Source organism: Zalophus californianus, chromosome 11 (assembly GCF_009762305.2).
Source record: "Zalophus californianus isolate mZalCal1 chromosome 11, mZalCal1.pri.v2, whole genome shotgun sequence".
Taxonomy (NCBI): Eukaryota; Metazoa; Chordata; class Mammalia; order Carnivora; family Otariidae; genus Zalophus; species Zalophus californianus.
Window position 1 is genome coordinate 97,853,420 of NC_045605.1, and position 23,513 is coordinate 97,876,932.

At 42.2% G+C, this 23,513-nt stretch overlaps 2 protein-coding genes across 2 annotated transcripts in view; both read right to left on the reverse strand.

The window, feature by feature from the left end:
* C1QTNF4 (C1q and TNF related 4) overlaps positions 1–7,060 on the reverse strand; it is a 25,928-nt gene extending 18,868 nt beyond the window's left edge. The window contains exons 1-2 of the mRNA XM_027578193.1: positions 7,013–7,060; positions 6,211–6,278 (exon numbers count right to left, since the gene is read on the reverse strand). The gene's annotated coding sequence lies outside the window, so the exon portion shown is untranslated. The remainder of the gene's footprint in view (positions 1–6,210; positions 6,279–7,012) is intronic.
* Positions 2,305–21,702, reverse strand: MTCH2 (mitochondrial carrier 2). The gene is made up of 13 exons (XM_035722675.1): positions 21,457–21,702; positions 18,002–18,086; positions 17,736–17,842; positions 12,280–12,306; positions 11,872–11,934; positions 10,455–10,512; positions 10,141–10,192; positions 9,684–9,743; positions 8,303–8,396; positions 7,013–7,060; positions 6,211–6,278; positions 4,317–4,392; positions 2,305–2,514 (listed from the first exon to the last, which is right to left on the reverse strand). The coding sequence occupies exons 1-13, from the start codon at positions 21,541–21,543 to the stop codon at positions 2,428–2,430; spliced, it is 912 nt and encodes a 303-aa protein (XP_035578568.1). The 5' UTR covers positions 21,544–21,702; the 3' UTR covers positions 2,305–2,427.
* Positions 21,703–23,513: the final 1,811 nt, after the last annotated feature.

Sequence of the window (23,513 nt, forward strand, 5' to 3'; positions counted from 1 at the left end):
TTAGCAGTGAGTGACAGACGCAGTTTCCATTTTGTCAGACTAGTCTGTACTGTAATTACAAGCTGTGGAGGAGGGGAGTTTGAAGGCGGACCTCATCTGGTCTGGAGGACTGAGAGACTTCACAAAGAGATGGCTACTAAGATGGAATCTCACTGTACAGGGAGAATCTCAATGCAGAGAGGGAAAGCAGGGTATTTTTAGAGTAGAAAATTATAGTAAAGCTGAGGTTGTGTTTAGGTTCAGTAAGAATCTGGAATGTAGAGCTATGATTTTTGTTTTTTAAGCACGCTCCATGCCAAGTGGAGCCCAGCCTGGGCCTCGAACTCCTGATCCTGAGATCAAGACCCGAGATCAAGAGTTGGATGCTTAACCGAATGAGCCACCCAGGAGCCCCACGCAGGGGTATGTTTAAAGTTTCTTTCACCCTAAGGCTGCTTGTATGCCCTACTTTTACAGCCACTCCAGACGTTGCAGGAAACCCCCAGATTCTTTTCTTCAATCAAGGCTTCAATGACCATCACACTCCCTGGGGGACTATGTCCTGGCAACTCAGCTCAGCACTCCCAAGGCAAACCATTTGCCCATTTTCACAGGTGTAGTTTACTAGATGATCCTTATTTACACAGGAGTCAATTCATTATTTCTTGCAGGTGGATCTTAAGAATACCTACATCCATTTAACCCTTGAATAAACTTTAGATATCTGATTATGTTAACAGCCTATATAATTTTATGGAGGACCACTGGTGTAGCTACCCTTATTGGATCTATAGCTTGGAGGAAGTAAGACTGACTGACTAGACAACACTTAGAAAAATTCCAGGCCTTCCTAAAATTCTTCACGGCCCAACTTGCATAGGCAAAAACCGAAGCCTTGGCGCCCTCTGGCGGCAGACTGGTTCTTAACAGTCATAAGCTTCTCCAGTAGGAATAGGCAGGCATGGATGAGCACAGAAGCCACAGGATAATAAACATGGCACATTTTCCTAGATCATCTTTACTGAAGATTTTTTTTGGGGGGGGAGTGGGTAATGCAAAACATTTTTATATGAAAACAAATGCAGATAATATTGAATAGAATATAAAATTTACATTACTTTTTGAGACAAAGTAAGAGACATCAAAGACATTTCATGCTCATGAGCTTCAGGCCGTAGTCCCAAACCCTGCGGGAGGGAGGAGACCCCTGCATGCTCACTCTAATATGATGGGTGCTGCTCTTTTGATAGAGAAATCTGAGCAGTAGCAAATTAAGTGCTTACTCATTGGCAAAATGCCAGTGGATTATTTAAGTGAAACCATATGCTTTCTCATCTTCGAGCATCTGAACTGCTTTTAAAAGGCCTGAGGAAATAGGAGCTTTATGCTTGAGCTGCAATGATTTCCTTCTAAAATGGTTTTTTCCTCCTATGAATGCTAACATGACTAACTGAGGGTATGACATGCGAAGTGGTCAATATCCTAAGCGCCCTGCGGACCTAAGTGTGCATTACCAGGTATGAAGTTTTAAGTACACTTTCCAAGGGCGTCACTAGGAAAGAAAAGCAAACTACTCATCTTCTGCAACAACAAAGAAACAAAATTAAAAACTGAACAAAAGATTATAAGATGATAATCTGTACAGAAATATTATATACGCATAGAACTGTATAATGATATAATTTAGGGACTGGCAAACACTTAGCTTTTAGACAAGTGGCTACTGCTGCAGTATTCGCTTCTCATACTTTATATAAGAATTTCTTTTTGGGGGAAAAAGAAGCCAATATGCTTCCTTTCCAAATCTTGCTTGTTCTCTGTAAGCCCCCCTCCCCTTTTTTGTTGTTGGCAATAATTTACTACTTTGCAGTAAGGATGAAGGAGTACATACCCTGTGTAGACATTTTCCAGGGTCATTAGCAATGGACTATCTTTTTCAGGAATGAGAGACAGGATTAATGAAACATGGTTAGAAGCATATAATGGGAGGCAGATTCTGGTGGATGCTGACGTTTTAGGGTCTACTAAAGAAAAGGTAATTCATAACCTCCCATATAGTTTACACTATTACATTTCTCAAGTTTTACAGAATTCTTTCTTTCTTCTTGAGAATGTACTCTACATTTTACAAAGCCTTAAAATTAAGACTCAAATCACGTAACAACCTGCCTATATCTTTTGGGAAAATGCAACTTTTTTTTCTTCCCTGTTTAAAGAATGAGTCTGGAGCAAAAATGTCCCATTTCAGGATAACTAAAGGGGGAACATCAGTGGTAAATTATGTAGTGCTGATAAAAAGAACAAAAAAGGCAGACACCAAACACCTCCATTTTCCCAAGATTAAATGATTATTAAAAAAGCGCGCCACACTGTATAGAAATCAACATTCTCTCCCATAATTCTGTGCATCTGGGACTATAGAAATGTCACTGTCCCTGCCCCACATCTTCAAATTAACATTCTCAGGTCACAACAATAAGTCTTCCCAAAGGGGACCTTCCGGAAAAACAAGCTATTTCCTCGGCTCATATTTCCCTGGAAAAAAAAATAAAATAAAAACAAATAAAGTCTAGTGTGAACATGAGATCAGCCAGTCCAAATCAGCAGAGAGATGCACCTGGACACTTTTCTGGAGCTGTAACTAAAAAGGGCCAGGACAAGACTGGGGCTCTCACCACGGAGCAGCAGTGTGCACTCTGACCCCAGCCGAGCTTTCTGGGAATTCACTACAATGTTGCCACGTGGATAAGGCAAGGATCTCTTATTTAGACAGAACTCCCAGTTCAGATTCTGGCTCTGCCACTTGCTAGCTAGGTTATCATATGAGTCAATACATATAGAGTGCTGAGACGGTCCCACCACTCACTAAGGGCTAGCTTTTATTTACTTTTTAATGGAATGGTCAGATCTCCAAGAAGTACTTATAAAATCTTACAATTAGAGTAATAATGTTGTAAGCTTAATGGAATAGACTGCACATAGATCCCACTCTCACAAATACAGGCTGTGTAGTCCTGGATTATATAATTAGTGTTATTTAACGGTTCAAAGTCCCAATTTCTTCAGATGTGCAGTGGGATGATAAAGAATGGTACCTATCCTCATATGGTTATTTTGAAGATTACAGGAGCTGATATATAGGAGGCTCTCAGCACGATGCCTGATGTATAGTAAATACCCCATCAAGACTTGTTGTCCTAAGCACTTAGAGGACTGACAGCTCCCTAGGTAAGGTATCTGATACCCTAATACATTTTCTATCTACTTTCTTTGTACAGCAGAGGGTTAGTTAGAAAGTAGGGAAAGAAGGGCCATCTTTCCTTTTAAATGGGGACCACAACAGGAGATTGCCCAACAGAGAGTGTAAGACTCAGAATGAAACCCAAAATGTTCACTGTTAGGTCTGTATGGAAATGATTCAGGTGTTGCAGCTTGGCTCCACATAGGGGCTTGCCTGGCCTGCATGCTGAGCAAAGGCAACTATAGTAACACTTAGGCCTTTTCATTTGGAGTTCAGGCTGGGGGAGCCCGAGCTCTGTGAACAGAGGCCCTTCTCACACGCATTACTAGTGCTATAATTTAATGCGGCAAAGAGGTTCCTCATACACTATCTTCTACAATCCTTGAAAAAGTGCTTGCTACTTAAAAACAGCTTTAAACTGATGGCCATTTAAAGCGATCCTGTGTTAAATTTAGCACAGAGCCACCCATTATTTTGGTTCCTAATAAAGCTTTGCCTAGACTGGCTGAGAATTTTTGGTTGTAGATGACACACCTCACAGCAGTAAGAAAGAAGAAATTGGGAGTCTGGATGAAATCATTCTCTAAAAAGACTCTAGAAGTAAGAGACCAGCTCCATCATCATCACTGTGACAATGTCATAAACAACCCCTTATTTCTCAGTTTCCTCTCTACTATACTGGAGGAAAACACATGAATATATAAGGAGATCCTGAGAAGTTACAAAAAGAGGTGACGTTAGAAAAAAATAATCTGAAATTGAGGTCATCGTTTTAAAAACCAGGATAACTGTCTACCCAGACCCTATTTATAATTTGAATGTGACCACTCAAATGGCTTCTAGGTCACATCTAGGGATTCTTAACTCATTACCCCTCCTGATACTTCTAAGCAACACACCTTAATGCTATGCTGGGGTGACATACAGAGCAGTGTAAAGGGTACATTAACTGGTAACTAAAGGGTAACCTACAAAAATTAACCTGGGATTCCAGAGACATTATTTAAGAAGACAAACAAAAACAAAACAAAGTACGAGAGAGAGAGGGGTGAGGAGGGAGGGAAGAATGGAGAGAGAGAGAATGAGACAGAAGTACCTCTTTTTGTAGCATGCACCAGCAATCTATCCAAGAAGTATATACTGGGGAGTAAGGAGGGCATCCACCAGCAAGCCTGAAAACGGGGGGGGGGGGGGGGGGGAGAGCTATTCAAATGAACATTTCCAAAGCATTCTCTCAGAGTTCAATAAATCTTTGTCAAAATATTCTCCTACCTAGAAAATTCCCCAAGAGGCAATTTTAGTTTTAATGGAACAAATTATACTGGGGCAGGGAAAAGAAAAAGCATCCAAAAAGGATTTCCCTCCCTCATATTTAGGTTTTTTTTTTTAAGAATTTCTATTTTTTTTAAAGATTTTGCTTATTTATTTGACAGAGACACAGCAAGAGAGGGAACACAAGCAGGGGGAGTGGGAGAGGGAGAACAGGCTTCCCGCAGAGCAGGGAGCCCGATGTGGGGCTCGATCCCAGGACCCTGGGACCATGACCTAAGCCGAAGGCAGACGCTTAACGACTGAGCCACCCAGGCGCCCCAAGAATTTTTATTTTTAGGTAATCTCTACACCCAATGTGGGGCTCGAACTCACAACTCTGAGATCAAGAGTTACATGCTCCCCTACTGAGCCAGCCAGGTGCCCTTCACATTTAGGCTGTGAAACAACAAGTAAACAGAAACTTCAACCAGTTATGAATTTTCAAAAACATCCGGGTTTTTAATTTGAGGATGAATATAATTCTAGAAGGTAGCAATTATATGATTAAAGTGCAGAGAAAGGGGATTTAAAAACTAAGTCGGTGGGGGCAGGGTGGCTCAGTCGGTTAGACGTCTGCCTCCAGCTCAAGTCATGATCCCAAGGTCCTGGGATTGAGCCCTGCATTGGGCTCCCTGCTCATCAGGGAGCCTGCTTTTCCTTCTCCCTCTGCTGCTCCCCCTGCTTGTGCTCTCTCTGTGTCTCTCTCTGTCAAATAAATAAAAAAATAAAATCTTTAAAAACTAAAAACTAAGCGGTGTTCAAAAGAACCTAAATAGGACAATGCATCTAAACCGTGGCTACCACATGCTTTACTCACGTATAACCCATAATCACTTCCTCCCTAAACATTTGTAAGGAACAGTAATACGTTCAACTCATCCTTCAAGTATTCTCTGGACTAAAATGTGGCCACCGCCCTACCAATCACAAAACAAACAGAATGCGACATGATATGAAATATGACAACTATGTTCAAAACTCCACACGACTCTCTGCTTGACCTCTTGTTTGAAAACCATGACAGGTCTCACGGCACACTGTGTCAGGGACTGTACTGGAATAGTCCTGAATTAAAGCAGGAGGCAAAATTTCTGCCCAATGTGGTGCAGGCACTTGGCATCTAGAAGCTGGAAATCAGTGGTGTCTACCGCCATACCACCACCCACCCTCCCAACCAATACAGTGAAAGGTTAAGAAGCTTCCCGTGAAAAAAAGAAAAAAAAGAACCTTTCTAGGGACCAAATTTCCTATTTTTCTTTCTTTAAACTTACTTTCTCCATGTGGACCCTAGGAAAAACAGGTACAGACTATCATTCGATCCCTGACATACCCTTTGTAACTTTCATAAGAAGGAGGATAAAGATTTAAAATAAAGGAAGGATGTGGAAATAAAAGTAATTTGATCACAATCCCGCCTAAACTACAGGCAACTGTACATTATCTGTAAGTACTTGAGAAATATTTTTATGCCCTTCTCTATTCTAAAAGAGGACATGAAGGGGCTGCTTATAATATAAATTGACGCCACTGCTTGTGCATGGAGCAGACAGAGAAAAAAATTCAGGAAATCCAGTAATGGCATCAACTGTACTTTTCTACCCCAAATTTCTCCCTGGACTGCTCTGCCTGTCAGGCGTTCAGGCAGCCAACTACCAGGATAAGAAATGCAAGGTACTTACCCACAGTTGTTGACAGCCATGAGATTAGAGACAAGCACAAAGGGATAGGTCAACATACTGGCAAAAAACTGTAAAGTGGTAAGAGACAGCTAAGTTATTAGGTCATTCCGCATCTTTAGTCTCTTCTTTCCTCTCCCTTCAAGTCCTAGTGCCACTGCGGTCAATACTCCAACGCTGGTTTTGCTTTCTCAGCATCCCAGGAAAGACGAAATCACACATTTTTGAGCCTGAATAGGAGGAGATGCTTCTTCCTAACATCCCACTACATCCAACAATTTAACAAAAGGCCAGAAGGCTTCTCTTACTGTGATTGAGTCCTCTTTTGTGTAAACTGAAGCACATTATTTAACAGAAAAAGTAAACACAATTAAATACAATGAAGCATTTCGAAACACCCCTGGAGACAGTAAGAAAATGTGAGTGTCCTTCCAAAGATGATGGAAGCTACTTCAGAAGTCAACTACTGGAAGACTTCACACGACTCAAGAGGGTGAAGCTCTCCGGGGCAGGATCAGCAGGGTGCAGTGGGAAGCAGGCCTGAGACTTGGAGGCCAGGCTATGGTGAGAAATGCCCACCCCCGCAGCAAGCCAAACAGACCAAACCATGTGGGATTGTTAGTGCCATTCCTGTGACGCAGGGACTCTGGGTTATTCTCATCTCTGACAAACATTAACGAACTTAAGAGACTCTCCTTTGAGACATCTCGTTGTCTTAAAGCAGCGATAACACATGACCCAGGTGAAATTTAAAAGAAAACAAAACACAACTATCCCTAGGTTAAGAGGATTTAAAAACACTCACTCCTGTGACAGCTTGGGAATAACTCTTCATTTCACTCATGGTGGAAACCTAAAACAGGAAAAAAGCCTGTATTAGAATGAGTAAGAAAATGAAGATGATGTTAAGAGCGAATTGTCCCCAACCATATCAATCTATTCTAAATTTTTAGTTTCTCTGACAGCCGCAAAATTAATTTGAAGATGAAAACATAAAATACTGATTATGAGCATAAAAAGGCAGTGGACAAAAGGATCAACTTCGTTCAACGTGAAGAGAAAACTCGCATGAGACTATGATGGCTGAGGAGCAAAAAAAAAAGGCAGGGAGACTGGTAACCTTTTGCCATGTCCTAGAAATCCAATCCCTGGAAACGACATCTGTGGTGTATCCGAGGGACAAGTCACTACCTCTGTATGCGCCCAGCTGTGTCCCAGATGCTGCAGAGACCAGTCTCCGTACTCTAGAAGCGCAATGTATTTGTGGGTTTAGTCCTCCCTCTGTGTGTTCTATCTCCCACCATGCTATGGGGCTGCCTCTGTACAGAGAGGCCCGCAGCTTCCAGGAAGGGCTAATTCTCAAAACCTCCCAGGCTGAGGTTTCTAAAAAGCCCAAACCAGGAGTCCCTTTAACATTTCAGATTAGAGGAAAGAGCCTTGATACACTATAAAACCGTCCTGCTTTGCAGTGTCCTCAAAAATCATGGATCAGTACAGAGGTGATCTCTTTGCAGCTCCGAGACAGGGCTAGATTTCTTCGGCTTACTTAGCTATACCCTAGGGACTTTTTAGGTACATCTTTCTATGGTACATAGTCTAGACTAGGTCATCCCATTAGCCTTTGAAAACTTGACTGACAATGTTTAGTCACATAACGATGAGTCTGGCAAAGTGCCACCTTATCTTTTTTTTTTAAGTAGGTTCCATGCCAAACCTGGGGTTTGAACTTGCGACCCTGAGATTAAGAGTCACATGCTCTACTGTCTGAGCCAGCCAAGTGCCCCACCACCTTACTTTAAAGCTAACCAAGCTGGGGCGCCTGGGTGGCTCAGTCGTTAAGCGTCTGCCTTCGGCTCGGGTCGTGATCCCAGGGTCCTGGGATCGAGCCCTGCATCGGGCTCCTTGCTCAGCGGGAAGCCTGCTTCTCCCTCTCCCACTCCCCCTGCTTGTGTTCCCTCTCTCGCTGTGTCTCTCTCTGTCAAATAAATAAATAAAATCTTTAAAAAAAATAAAAAATAAAAAAATAAAGCTAACCAAGCTGCCCAGTGAATACAATAAAGTCAGCACCAGCACATCTTATCAAGATCACACCTACCCCACTGTCCAGTGCATAGGTATTGACGAGGTAGGCCAGTGAGTTACAGAGCCATAAAGAAATGATGTCACCTAGGAGGCGAGGAATAAGACCCCTACATGAAGAAAAAACAAAAATAAGAACCAAGAATTGTGATCAGTAAAAAGATAACCCACTCAATACAAACACTTCTCAAAGAGAGATTTCAGTCTTTGAGAGAACTGAAAAGACACTGAATGCCAGAATCTAGCATTAACTAGTTCATTCTAGTTAACATAACTGTACTTGAGGTTAACCTCTAATGACTTTCATTCCTATTTTTCAAATGCAGGCCAGCTATATCCCCTCAAAGCTACACGCAATGGCTCACCTTACTGTTAAGAACTATGAGCGGGGGGACAAAAATGTGCCTGTTTTGGAGAAGAGACTTAAATACAGTTTTGGCTAAGCTACTTGATATTCAAATTTGACAGGGCCGAAATTGACCACAAAATTACAAAATGGGAATGGCATAAACAGATAGGTGAGGGACATCAAAAAATACCAGGGCCTAGGTGGCCTAGGTGGCCTAGGTGAGGCAGCAGGATGAACCTCACCCCACAGACTGAAGACCAGGGTTCAAATGCCACTCCCATCACTTATCAGCTGTCTGACGGCAGCAAATGAACTCCCCAGAGCACCAACTTTTTCTAATCTCTAGAATAAGAATATAAGAGCTATCCTATCTCCTAGAAGATTTACTTATTTATTTTTATTCTTTTTTTTTTTAAAGTAGGCTCCATGCCCAACGTGGGGCTTAAACTCAAGACCCTGAGATCAAGAGCTACATGGTCTACCAACTGAGTGAGCCAGGGGCCCCCTTTTATTTGAGGCTATGATGCCCAAATAAAAACAGTTAATGGAAACACTCTGAAAATGAAAGAGGACCATCTCTAGTTTCTGTTGTCAACAGAAGAACGAGACTGGTAGTCTAAGTTCTTCCAAAGGAAACCCAAGGGAATGAATACAGCCTTGCAAAAATGTATTACTCTCAGGATAAAGAAGATAATTTTCTCATTTTTCAAAAATTAAGTTTCCCCAGTTTATCAACTGTATATCATTAGGAACTTACTATAAAGGTAGAAACTTGGAATGAATTTAACAAAATTTTAACAAAACAAAAAACCCCCAAACAACAACAACAAAAAAACCCTTAATATCCAATGTTTTAGATGTCTAGAAGCAAAGGTTTGGGATCTTGACAAAAGAATTCTCGAAGTCAGAGGGGCTTTAACAGAACTTCCCGTGAAGTAAACCCAGACAGTACATCTTCTCCAAGGACTAAACAGAGTCGTGTCCTGATTTTCATTAAAGCTTTCTACTCCCACAAATAATTGCACACGTAAATCAACAATCTACTTACGCAAAAAATCCTAGGATGCCTTCTTCGCGATAGATGGTTACTATGGAGTCATAAAGTCCACTAGGTACAGAAGATGGAAAGGCAAAAATACATGAAGATTATTTTGGAGCTATTAAAGAAAATGTTCAATTATCACTTTTTATGTCCCATCCCTTTTCTGCCACCCTCACTCTGCAAAGACAGCTGCATTTGGAGACAGGAGTGGAGATATCATGACCTAAGGGTGTAGTCACATGGAGTCAGGGTGAGTTTTGGCTTCAGTGGCTCTGCAAATTACTCTGAGATCCTGGGTAGGTTCCTAAACCTGCCTGGGCCATTTTCTTCTATTTTACCAGTTTTTGTTCATTTTTGTGCAGAACAAATGATCTATCAATTTGTTCTGTAAACTCTAAGGCACCATAAAAATGTAAAGCACTTCAACAGATCTCTTTGAATACTGGAAAACAAAAACACTTACCAGTACTTGGATTCTCTGCCAATGAATTGTACCATAGATCTCAGAGTGATCACTGCAGAACATAGAGAAAAGATTTTTAAAACTACGTCGAGATAAATTTTGATAGCCCTGAAAAAGAAAAAAAGTTTTTCCATCTAAAGACACTTTGCTCTCTGGATAAACCGGATAAATGCCAAAACAAGCAAGTAAACAAAAAACAACGTACGCAAGGCACTTTAGTGAACTCCCATATCAACCTATCTAAGCAGTCAGGAGAGATCATGCTATGAAAGTAAGGTCACAAATCAGATTTCAGTTACCAATGGTAAACCTACCGTGGAAGGGATGTGTGATGAGGGTAGCAGCAGAACGGGCCATCATCTCTCGAGTTGTCTAGAAACAATCAACACACACGTCTGAAATCTAAATAAACGACACTCAGATTCCTGTGAGAAATAACATGGGTGACACTGCACTCCTGCCCTGACTGTGATACAATATAATATACTGTCGATCCTCGCATACCTTTTCCTCATGGATTTCAATGTTCTGTTATGGTTACTTCTCAAAATTGATATGCAAAGCAGATTTCTGTTATCTTCTCAATTTTACAGATTGAAAAAAAACAAAACCAAAGAAGACGAAGAGGGTCACTAGCAAACAGTAACCAAGTGGTAATAAAACTATGAGGCCTGGTATTTAGATTTTTAAGCTGCGTTCTCCCTGTGAGCGATTTCAGAGATCTCTGACATCTATGTTATTCAAATGTCAGGCTCTGTTTAATCTGTGCCAACATAACAACTCTGATTAGTTTTTCCACCACCACCCTGTGACTGTGCAGTATCTCAGAGCTGCTATTTATCCTAATTTATCTTTCTTGCCCAGGGCTCTGTAAAGAAGTAGCAGAGAAAATTAAATTACAACACTGGGGAGGTAGGTAGTGAATAGAGCAGGCCTGTTATTCATTTATGCATTTAAACATTATCTTCAGTCATCTAGTTAAGACATCCCTCGCCCCTACGCCAATGATAGTCGTGAGAAGAGCCTGTGGGAGAGGATGGGTTAACTCAAGTTAAGAAAACACAAAAACTACTAAAAAAAAAATTATTAATACGTGTACCTCTACTTTTAAAATAAAGTAGAAAATTTACAGAAAACAAAGTTGATTCATCTGACATCCAGACCTGCTTCTTTTGGAATATATATTTTAGAAGGCAGCATTTACTAAAGACTGTGATCTTACTAAAGACAATTAAACAATGTAAAGACTAAGAAATAAGAGAGTAGTTTTGAAAGCCATAAATATTAAGTCAGGCACGAAACAAGCTGCAATGGCAGAAGAAGGGAATGGGAAATGGGTATGAGGAACAATCCCGAGTCAAAATAATGTTGTAAAAGCATCTCCAGATAGATAATATCTAACACACGAAGGGCCTGGCCACTACTTCAACACACCTGTGTCAGAGGTTTACACCTCTATTAGAAGACTTTCAGTAGAAACCTCTCCAATTTTAAAGATGAAATGAGTGGACAAAATTAGTTTCCTTGAAATACATCTAACCCAAATAGCAAGCAATGCTTTTTTCTCTTTTTTTATGGTATACATGTAGAAAAGCCCAAATTAAACTGAAGGTCTAGTTTCATTTGGAATAAACACTGAACACACAGGCCTGATGATCCTGATTCCACAAACTGCCACACTGCATACACTGTGATTTAGGGAAACAGCATAGGACATAATCAGTCTCTTACCTCTTTGATAACTTGGTCAAAGGAAGGTGTGACTTCTTTCTGTACATTTCCGGGGCCTAAATCCTGGAAATCAAAATGAAAGAAGACAGGTATCTTGATAGTTTTATTTTTTGATACTGTTATTTTTTTAAAGGCCTTATTTTTTTAAAGTAATCTCTACATGTAACATGGGTCTCGAACCTATAACCCCAAGATCAAGAGTTGTACCCTCCACTGACTGAGCCAGGCAGGCACCCCTATCTTGATGGTTTTAAATAGAACTGTTCAAACCGGTGGCCACCCTGTATGCCAACACTCACTGAGATGAAAGGGGAACTGACTGCTGGTCCCTTCTCCGAAAGACAACCAAAGAGCAATAACAACTTGCAAGGGAAATGGGCCCACGCATACAAATCAGCTCCAACATACCTCAACCTTGTCACATTCCTGGTAATGCTACAAAGAAGAAAAAAGAAAAGAAAGGATTAGGGCTGTCATAGTGTGAGAGAGAGGACATAAAATGAAAATAAAAGTTGTTTTTTTTTTTGGCTGCATATCTCCAGTAATTTCTATTTCTAATTAATCAATTGGAAAAAAGTGTCTCTATGATGATCTTATTGCTAAGTTTAACATACTGGCCAGTTGGAGGAATAAGCAAATGCTCATGAAAACTCTTATCTAAAAGAATAGAAAAACAAACCAAAACTAAAAATCCAAGGGCATTATTTACTACACATACACATTTAGCAGAAATAAGCTGGTAAAAACATAACCTAGCACAAAAGCTATGGAAAAAGCCTCATGGCTTTTTCATGAAAAAGCAGAACCAGGCGCCTGGGTGGCTCCATCCTTAAACGTCTGCCTTCAGCTCACGTCATGATCCCAGGGTCCTGGGATCGAGCCCTGCATCGGGCTCCCTGCTCAGCGGGAAGCCTGCTTCTCCCTCTCCAACTCCCCCTGCTTGTGTTCCCTCTCTCACTGTGTCTCTCTGTCAAATAAATAAATAAAATCTTAAAAAAAAAAAGAAAGAAAAGAAAGAGCAGGACTAATGCCAAACAACCTGATTAAAAAATGGGCAGAGAATCTGAATACACATTTTTCCACAGAAGATATACAGATGGCCAACAGGCAAATGAAAAGATGTTCAATATCACTCTTCATCGGGAAATGCAAACCAAAACCACAACGAGGTATCACCTCACACCAGTTAGATTGGCTACCACCAAAAAGACAAGAAATAACAAGTGTTAGAGAGGATGTGCAGAAAAATGAGCCAGTACTGTTGTTGGAAATGTAAACTAGTAGAGCTACTGTGGAAAACAGTGTGGAGGTTCCTAAAAAAGTTAAGAATAGAACTTTCATAGGGGCGCCTGGCTGGCTCAGTTGTTAGAGCATGGGACTCTTGATCTCGGGGTTGTGAGTTTAAGCCCCATGTTGTACAGAGAGATTATTTTTTTTTTTTTAAAGATTTTATTTATTTATTTGACAGAGAGAGAGAGAGAGCACAAGCAAGGGAAGCAACAGGCAGAGGGAGTGGGAGAGGGAGAATGAGGCTCTCCACTGAGAAAGGAGTCTGACACGGGGCTTGATTCCAGGACCCCGGGATCATAACCTGAGCCAAAGGCAGACACTTAACCACCTGAGCCACCCAGGCGCCCCACGCCTAGAGATTACTGAATAAAACAAACAAACAAAAAGAATTTAAAGAACTACCATAAAATCCAGCTATTCCACATCTGAAGACTATGAATACTAATTTGATAAAATATATGCATCCTGGTATTTGCAGCAGCATTATTCACAATAGCTAAGATACAGAAACAACCTAAATGGCCATCGATGGATGAATGGATAAGGAAATTATGGTGTATATGCACAAAGGAATATGGCTCAGCCATTAAAAAAAAAATCTTGCCATTTGTGACAACACGGGTGGATCTTGAGGGTATCAAGTTAAGTGAAATAGAAAGAGAAAGACAAAAGCTGTGATTTCACTCACATGTGGACTCTAAACAAACCAACCAACCAAACTCACAGACAGGAAGAATAGGTTAACAGAAGGGAAGGGGATGGAAGATGGGTGAAGTGGGGAAAGGGAGTCAAATGTACGGTGATGGATGATAACCAGAAAATCACCTTGTAATGAATACAGATGTCAAATTATAATGTACACCTGAAACTTAAAATGTACTGATTTTACCTCACTTAAAAAAAAAAAAAGTAGTACCAATACCAAATTAGGGCAAGGCTCTTTTCTTCACTGCACAAAAGAACAGAAATTGGTGCCAAGTCTGAATAGCTAAAATCGTCTCACTTTTCCATTTGTATCTGTTTCTAAAACAAGCAAGAGAGAAGATTTTGTTCTCCTCTAAAGTACTAAATACTGCCAGAGTTCAGACTTTATTGGAAGATGAAATATTATTTGTGGGATATTTCAGAAATAGAAGACGGGCTAGGTGAAATAAAAGAATCAGACAACAGAGCCACTAGACATACCAGATTAAAAAAATAGACACCACTTTCTTTTGTAAAAAGACTTAAAAGAAAATCAGAAGAAAGAGAACAAATTTCAAGACTAAGCAAAATGATGTTTTTGGGTCAAATTCCAGGTCTTTAGTTACAGTAATTCTAATAGTTTCAATTTCAGGTGTATTTAAAAATTCTTGCTCATTTCTAGACTTTGCTTTTTTTACCCCGTTAATAAAATTTTCTACTTGTCCTTTCTACATTATTCTGAACAGAATTCAATTTCATTCTTGTTCAGATACACAAAACTCTTTCTTATAAAAGGCTAACAAGGGGTGCCTGGGTGGCTCAGTCGTTAGGTGTCTGCCTTCGGCTCAGGTCATGATCCCAGAGTCCTGGGATCGAGCCCCGCGTCGGGCTCCCTGCTCGGCGGGAAGCCTGCTTCTCTCTCTCCCACTCCCCCTGCTTGTGTTCCCTCTCTTGCTGTGTCTCTCTCTGTCAAATAAATAAATAAAATCTTTAAAAATAAATAAATAAATAAAAGGCTAACAATTTCAACAACCCTGAACTGGTCTTTCTTTCTGATGCATAAAGCTGCTTTTGATACTAAGTGTAATACCAATTGCCTGCCATGTTACCTGTGAAACACACATTCAGGGTACCTGCTTAACTCGACTTTATCTTACTTTTCCTGTATGTAAAGGAACTTGGTTCTCTAGCAGTACTTTCACTTTTGCTCTAAGTCTACACACAAAGCCTGATGACTAGGTGACAGCTGTCTTTCCATACGTAAAGCTCACTTAAGTAAGGGCAACACTTTACTGAGCCTAGGGGAGGGTGTGGCTGGGGACAAAAGACCAGTCATCAATCCACCAAAAACATGGGCCCATTAAGACTCCATTACTCTGACCCATGGGCCACCTGCATGTTTCCACACTTGGCCCACAGGCATAACAAGAGGAAGAAGTGTAAAGTGGGTACAGCATGTAACTCTTGACCTCAGTGTCATGGGGCTTGTGAGTTCAAGCCCCACACTGGGCACAGAGCTTACTTAAAAAAAAGAGAAAAAGAATGAGTGTAAAGAGTAACAAAATGACTGAAGGGTGAAAGAGCTTCCATGTGAGGAACCTACCGAAGAACCTCTCCAACTCAAAAATCAAGGAAGGCTGAGGAGAATTTAAAATCTAAGCCAATTAGCACTCATATGTGGAATTTAAGAAACAAAACAAACAATCACAGGGGGAAAAAGGAGAAAGGGAGGCAAACCAAGAAACAGACCCTTAACTAGAGAGCACAAACTGATGGTTACTAGAGAGGAGGTGGGTGGAGGGATGGGTGAAATAGGTGATGGGGATTAAGGAAGGGCACCCATCCTGATGAGCACCAGGTGATGTATGGAAGTGTTGAATCACTATATTGTACACCTGAAAATATTACACTGTATGTTAACTAACTGGAATTCAAATAAAAACTTAAAAAAAAAATCTAAGCCTATTAGATCATGAAGCTGTTTAACAAAATCAAGACATGCTCATCAGATGATAAAACATAAGAACTGGGTTAATGTTTTTTTTGTTGTTTTTTCAATAAGGATTTATTTATTTGACAGAGAGACAGAGCGAGAGAGGGAACACTAGTAGGGGGAGTGGGAGGGGGAAAAGCAGGCTTCCCGTGGAGCAGGGAGTCCACGTGGGGCTCGATCCCAGGACCCTGAGATCATGACCTGAGCCGAGGGCAGACGCTTAATGACTGAGTCACCCAGGCTCCCTGTGCCAAGTACTATTTAAAAAAGCAGTTAGTAACCATTTGGAATTTAACACATCTGATGTATTATATAGGTTGATAATATTATATAGATTTGTTTAGCATACACTGTGACATTTTTTGAGCATGAAGAGCACAGAGGATAACATACCTTGGTGCCAGTAGGAGACAAAAAATAATTAACTAGAAATCCCTTAGTTTTATATTCTTCACTACACTCATGCTAAATACCTTCCCATGGACTATTCTAAATGGTACAGAATTTATATTCATAACACCTTTATAAATACAATAAAGGGCCATTCTGTTTGACCTAAATGGTAACTGGTACAACTGAGAAACCAGTACCATCAGAATCATTAGCTTTGGCATTTGAGATGAAAAGAAGCTGGCAAAATAAAAGGATAAGTGAGAAAGAAATGTAACCTTGATGTTTTAACAAACATTTTATGAAACACTACAAACATAAGAAAAATTAATAATTCACCTACATATCCATCACCAAGGTTAAACTTGTTAACATATGCCCTTTTTGCTTCAGATCTCTGGCCTTCTTAAAATGCCACAGAAATAGATAGCCAAAGTTCCACCTCTCATCTCTTCCCCCACTTCCCAAAAGTAACCACTAGCCTGCAACTGATGTGCACTTTGGTAAGGTTAAAAAAAAAGGTGTTTTTTGGGGCGCGTGGGTGGCTCAGTGGTTAAGCGTTTGCCTTCGGCTCAGGTCATGATCCCAGGGTCCTGGGATCAAGCCCCACATCAGGCTCCCTGCTCTGCGGGAAGCCTGTTTCTCCCTCACCCACTCCCCCTGCTTGTGTTTCCTCTCTCGCTGTGTCTCTCTCTGTCAAATAAATAAATAAATAAATAATCTTAAAAAAAAAAAAAAAAAAGGTGTTCTCCCTGCCCCCAAATTTATGTAACATAACACATTTGCAGAAGCAGGGCACAAAATACAAATGTACAATGGAATAAATAAATAAAAGGCAAATATCCATATAGTCATGATCCAGGTCAAGGAAAATTATTTCCATTACCCCCAAGCCCCATGCATGATCCCTTTTCCCCACTCTCTCCCCACAAATAACCACTATCCTGACTTTTATGTTCATCTTGTTAAGTTTTTTCAAAAAATAAGTTTCTGGGGTGCCTGGCTGGTGCAGTCTGTACAGCATGTGACTTGTGATCTCAGGGTTGGGAGTTCAAGCCCCACGCTAGAAGTGGAGCTTACTTTAAAAATAAATAAATTAAATATTTTAAAAAATAAATACACAAAAAAATAAGTTTGTAACAAAAACATTTTACTAGGGGTGATGTTAGAAATAAGAGGAAAATAACTCCAGAAGGAAATATGTGTTTCAATCAGCTTCTTTCCCCCTTTAAAGAAATAAAATGAGCTATACAGGAGATCAAGTGTTTCTGCTCAGAATGACTGGTTCAGAGGAAGAAGGCTTACAGATCAAAATCTATCACCTCATTTTATATAAATTCCCCTTGCATCCCAGGGAAGAATTAAGAATGGGTATTTGAAGTAAGTGTTTTCAAGAGGAAGAAAGGACATGGTCATAAATATATCTTTGAAATTGCTCTTGGTCAGTAGAACAAACTGTGCATAAAAGGTAATCTAAATCTTTGGGAAGATAACTTGATATTCTTACCTGTAAAACTTTACCATGGACCACAGTTCCAAGGACACCTGAACACAGTCTTGGAGTTAAGCCTGTGAACAACCCACGCTTCCCATCGATGCTCGCAATGTGCTGAGCTGAGAACACAAGTCAGAGATTTAAATTCCAGCTGGAAGAAATGGTTACACAGAAATTTCATGTCAACAGGCTTTCTAGATCTTTTCTTTCCATAACTCCTGCCTACCTAGCATCGTCCTCAATGTCCTCCAAATTCCAAATAAATCAAAAACACTTACCATAACAAAAGAGACCAGGAAGCTGACATACTTGCCGCCCAAAAATATTTCGTCCTATTGTTGGAGGAAGAGGCTCATATCCCACCTTTAAAAACAAAAGAATATATTAATACTAAGCAATATTCCCCCAAATGTCTTGGTTGCAAGGTTATAATTTTTAACCCCAGTGAAAATGCAGTGTATATTTTCCAAGGCAATGATGAAGTATCATCCTTGTCAGTTTCTTATTGTGTCAACTGATAAGACTAGTTTCAATAAACTCCAAGCTTTCTTTTGGTTCAAACTCTACGAAGTAAAATATGTAGCTGAGATAGACTAACATAAAACTGAAAATAAAATAAGGCAACTTTTGTGTTAGGAAAGTTACAGTTTACTAAGGAGTATCACAAATATTTTCTAAAGAAAATCTAAGACTTTTTAAAAAAAGATTTTTTTAAAAGATTTTATTTATTTATTTGAGAGAGAGAGAATGAGAGATAGAGAGCACGAGAGGGAAGAGGGTCAGAGGGAGGAGACTCCCTGCCGAGCAGGGAGCCCGATGTGGGACTCGATCCCGGGACTCCAGGATCATGACCTGAGCCGAAGGCAGTTGCTTAACCAACTGAGCCACCCAGGCATCCTTAAAAAAAAGATTTTTAAAAAAGATTTTATTTATTTATTTGATAGAGCACAAGCAGGGAGAACAGCAGGCAGAGGGAGAAGCAGGCTCCCCGCTGAGCAAGGAGCCCAATGTGGGACTCGATCCCAGAACCCCGGGATCATGACCTGAGCCCGAAGGCAGATACTCAACTGCCTGAGCCACCCAGGTGTCCCTAAAAAAAAAAAAGATTTGTTTATCTTAAAGAGAGAGAGTGTATGCACTGGGGTGGGGGGGGTGGGAGGCAGGGGCAGAGGGAGAATCTCAAGCAGATTTGGCGTGAGCGCGGAGCCCGACGCAGGGCTCAATCTCACGACCCTGAGATCACAAACTGAGCCAAACCAAGAGCTGGGACGCCCAACTGACTGAGCCACCCAGGTGCCCCTCTAACACATTGTGTTTTTTTTTTAAAGTAATCTCCACGCCCAATGTGGGGCTTGAACTCACAACTGGGAGATCAAAAGACGCTTATACCCACTGAGCCAGCCTGGTGCCCCAAACGCATTTTTTGTATTTGGACAAAACAGAAGACTAAGCCACCATCAACTTTGTATTTGGCTAGGAAGATGAAACACTCAAAAGGCAAATGCAGAGAGAGCTGGGTAGTTCATGTGGGAAATAATTATAAGCTAAATCCATGTTAAACAAGCAGATTGTCATTAACAATCTAATGAAGGCCACTTTAGAGTTAATGATTATCATTTTATTTTTACAATATATTCAGCATTTTTAGTACTAAAGGGAAACTTGAGAGAATGAATGCCATAGAACTTGGTTTTGACCCTCTATTGCCATGATTCTTTTTTTATTTTTTATTTTTAAAGATTTTATTTATTTATTTGACAGAGACAGAGAGACACAGCGATCTCAGGAGTGGGAGAGGGAGAAGCAGGCCTCCCACGGAGGAGGGAGCCCGATGCGGGGCTCGATCCCAGGACCCTGGGATCATGACCTGAGCCGAAGGCAGACGCCCAACGACTGAGCCACCCAGGCGCCTCTATTGCCATGATTCTTAACCTGTTCAATTAAATAACTCCTGACTGAGCTCCTTGAAAATGTTACCATACCACTATTTTTAAAACTGAGTATTTTGAAATTACACAAAAATCCTTAAGACACTTGGCAACAGGGTTAAGGATATTTGAATTTTTGAGGCAAGAGCTCTAAATGTCACTAGAAAACCCTTGCCTCCTGAAGAAGTTCTGAGTAATGGGCTCCTATCAGATTTACTGTGAAACGTCACCTCTAGACAGTCTAGCTACAAATGCGCCAATTCTGTTTTAGATGTCACAGCACATTTCAAAGTCTTTGTTCTTAGTTAAAATAATTTCTTTTTTTTTTTTAAAGATTTATTTATTTGAGAGAGCGAGAATGAGAGAGAGCACATGAGAGGGGAGAGGGTCAGAGGGAGAAGCAGGCTCCTCGCCGAGCAGGAAGCCCGACGTGGGACTCGATCCCGGGACTCCAGGATCATGACCTGAGCCGAAGGCAGTCGCTTAACCAACTGAGCCACCCAGGCGCCCTAAAATAACTTCTTTTATAGTAGCCTTTTACATATGGAATCTGAATCCAATAGGTCAACCAAGCAACACACATTCTGGAGAAGCATCAACTCAAGAATAAGAACTGTGGCTCTCCCTAGTGTCTTGCATATTTTTTTTTAAAGATTTTATTTATTTATTTGACAGGGAGAGACAAAGCGAGAGAGGGAACACAAGCAGGGGGTGTGGGAGAGGGAGAAGCAGGCTTCCCGCCGAGCAGGGAGCCCGATGCGGGGCTCGATCCCGGGACCCCGGGTCCACGACCCGAGCCCAGGGCAGACGCTTAACGACTGAGCCATGCAGGCGCCCCTGTCTATTTTGGACAGAAAGGTGGGACAGGAGAGGACAGGGGTTCTGACAACTGCTCCTTCTTTGGTACTATGCATAACGTAATCATGTCAACTCTCAACAAAGGTTTAAAAAAAATGAATGACATGCCCATCACAGGGAATTCTAGAAAGGCAACTGAAAATACTATCGAATAGTGTATCATCAGTTAAAACCTGGCTTACTTGCCTGTGAATATAAAATACCATTTAAGGATTATTTCACAGTAGATGAGAAACTAACGTTAAATGCTTGAACTCTTTCATCTGAACTATTTCCAGCTCAGACAGATGTGATTTTCAGGGTCATGAGCCACATGGGCCGCTGCTGGGAGAGCGCTCAGTGAGTGAATCCTTCCGAAATTTGAATCAGCAACCACTTCATTATCACTTATGAATGAGCTCCTTGTGTTTACCTGGGTATCTGGTGCTAAAATCTCGGAACAGAATAGCAGCAGTAACCGCTGCAAATAAAAATTAAAGAAAAAAAAGCTAATAAAGTGTTGGTCCCTTCGAATTTCAAATTTGTCTTTTAACACATTTTCTGTCCTGCGTTTGGGGCGGCGGAGGAGGTGAATGCTGATTGCAGAGGGGCAGGAGGGGAGGGTTGGGAAGCTCGTGGTGGCAACTGGCCAGAATCAACCTCCGGGAAGAAAAAACAAAGTTCAGAGGAGCCACCAGAACGGGAAGGGCAGGACGGCAGTTGGCTACGGTGAAGGATCGGGCCTCCCCGCTTGGCAGGGGGGCGAGCCCTGGGCAAGGCCCACGGGCAGTGGAATAAGAGCCGCGGACAGTGGAAGCTGTCCCTAAGGGGAAGGAAGGGGCAGCAGGAAAGGAGCAGCATCTCAGGGGACTGAAGGCCCGGGAAGGCTGGAGCCGATCGCCAAGCGCCGAAGGCAGCGGCGACTGAACAAGGCGCCGGGCGGGGAAAGGGATGGCGACGACTCATACCTGGATGAGCACCTTCACGTACATGAGCGGCTGGGACAGGATGGTGAGGCCGGAGCCCAGGAGCACCTGACTGGCCGCGTCCGCCATGATGGCACCCGCGGACGGACAGACAGACCGAGCCACCGAGCGACCAAGCCGCTCCCGGATCACGTGCCAGCGCCGCCGGCTTCACTGGCCCGCCCGCGGCGCGCGCGCACGCACGCACCGGCGCGCGCCTCCTCGCCCAGTCCCCGCCCACCGCCCCGCCCCGAGAAACGGCAGGCGCTCGCGAGCTAGCGCAAGTGTCGGGGCGGGGCTTACGAGCCAGGGGCGCATGCGTTCTATAGTGGGATCCGCGCCCTCCACTAGGAATGGCAGTTTCTCTTGCGCTTGCGCAGGCCGGGAGCGTCCGAGGGAGAAGAATGGGCGTGGCAATGGGGGGTTGTGACCCTGACAGCAAAGGCAAGGTCAGAGGAATAAAAGAATTGAAGAGAGTTCTTCGTTATGCTTTGCCTCTACCATTTGCCCTTTGGGCATTTGCAACATAAGGTACTAGGGTTTTCGGAACCATAAACAACCTAATGGCCAACAAAAAACTAGTTAAGTCTGATACCGAACAATGAACTCATTAGGGGGTTGCTCTTCATTCATTGAATGAATGTCACCTTCTCAGAAATGGCTTCTCTGACCTCTATTTAAATTTACCTGCCCCATATTTCCTACCATATCGTCCGGTAGCACTTATTGTCTGAAATTATTTGTGTCTTCCACCAGAATGCAAGCTCTGTGAGTTCAGGAACTGGGACAGCTTTGTTTACTGTTGTCTATTCAGCGCCTGGCACATACCAGGTGCTCAGTAAATATTGCATAAATGAACAAATACTTCAGTACCCTGGAGGCTGCAGGCTATTAAAGGCAAAAGGAGGGTGCCTGGGTGGCTCAGTTGGTTAAGCGACTGCCTTCGGCCCAGGTCATGATCCTTGAGTCCCGGCATCGAGTCCCGCATCGGCTCCCTGCTCAGCGGGGAGTCTGCTTCTCCCTCTGACCCTCCCCCCTCTCATGCTCTATCTCATTCCCTCTCTCAAATAAATAAATAAAATCTTTTTAAAAAAGGCAAAAGGAAAAGGGCACTGTCCTTAACCCTTCAGCCTCCAGTTCACATGTTCTGTAGCAAACACTTAGGGGAGGCGGAGCATGGCTCAGAGAATGAAGTACCTAGAGCGTTTGGTTCCTGGCTCTTCTTTGTATCTAAATGATTCAGGAAACATTTTATCTTCTGTTACTCAGCTTTTGTATCTAAGGATAACAGCACTACCTACCTCTCAGGATTCTTTCTTTCTTTCTTTGAGGGGCGGTGGGGAGAGGGAGAGAATCTCAAGCCGACTCTGGCGTCAGTGGGGAGCCAGGCGCAGGGCTCAATCTCACCGCCGGAGCTAATGAGGTGAGCCAAAATCAAGAGTCAGACACTTAGCTGACTGAGTCACCCAGGCGCCCCCTCAGGGTTATTATTGATTGGCAAGTGGAATTATGTATAGTTTAAGATTTTTAAAAAACTGTACATTGAAATAGTTTGGGTTTTTTATTTTGAGAGAGAGAGAGAAAGCCTGAGCAAGGGGTGAGGGGTAAAGGGAAGTTGAGAATCTTCAGCAGACCCTGCACTGAGCAGAGCCTGACTTGGAGCTCCCTCTCAGGACCCTGAGATCATGACTGGAGCCAAAATCAGGAGTTGTTCACTCAACCAACTGAGCCACCCAGGAGCCCCTGAAATAGTTTTAATTATTATTACTATTTTTTAAGATTTTATTTATTGACAGAGACACAGCGGGAGAGGGAACACAAGCAGGGGGAGTGGGAGAGGGAGAAGCAGGCCTCCTGCGGAGCAGGGAGCCCGATGCGGGGCCCGATCCCAGGACCCTGGGACCATGACCCAAGCCGAAGGCAGACGCTTAAGGAATGAGCCACCCAGGCACCCCAGTTTTAATTATTATTATCCTGTATTCAGCATGGTGCTAGGTGGTACTGGGGGGCAGTTTATAAAGCCAGAAGGAGCATGGTCTTTGAAGGCTAATAGACCTGGT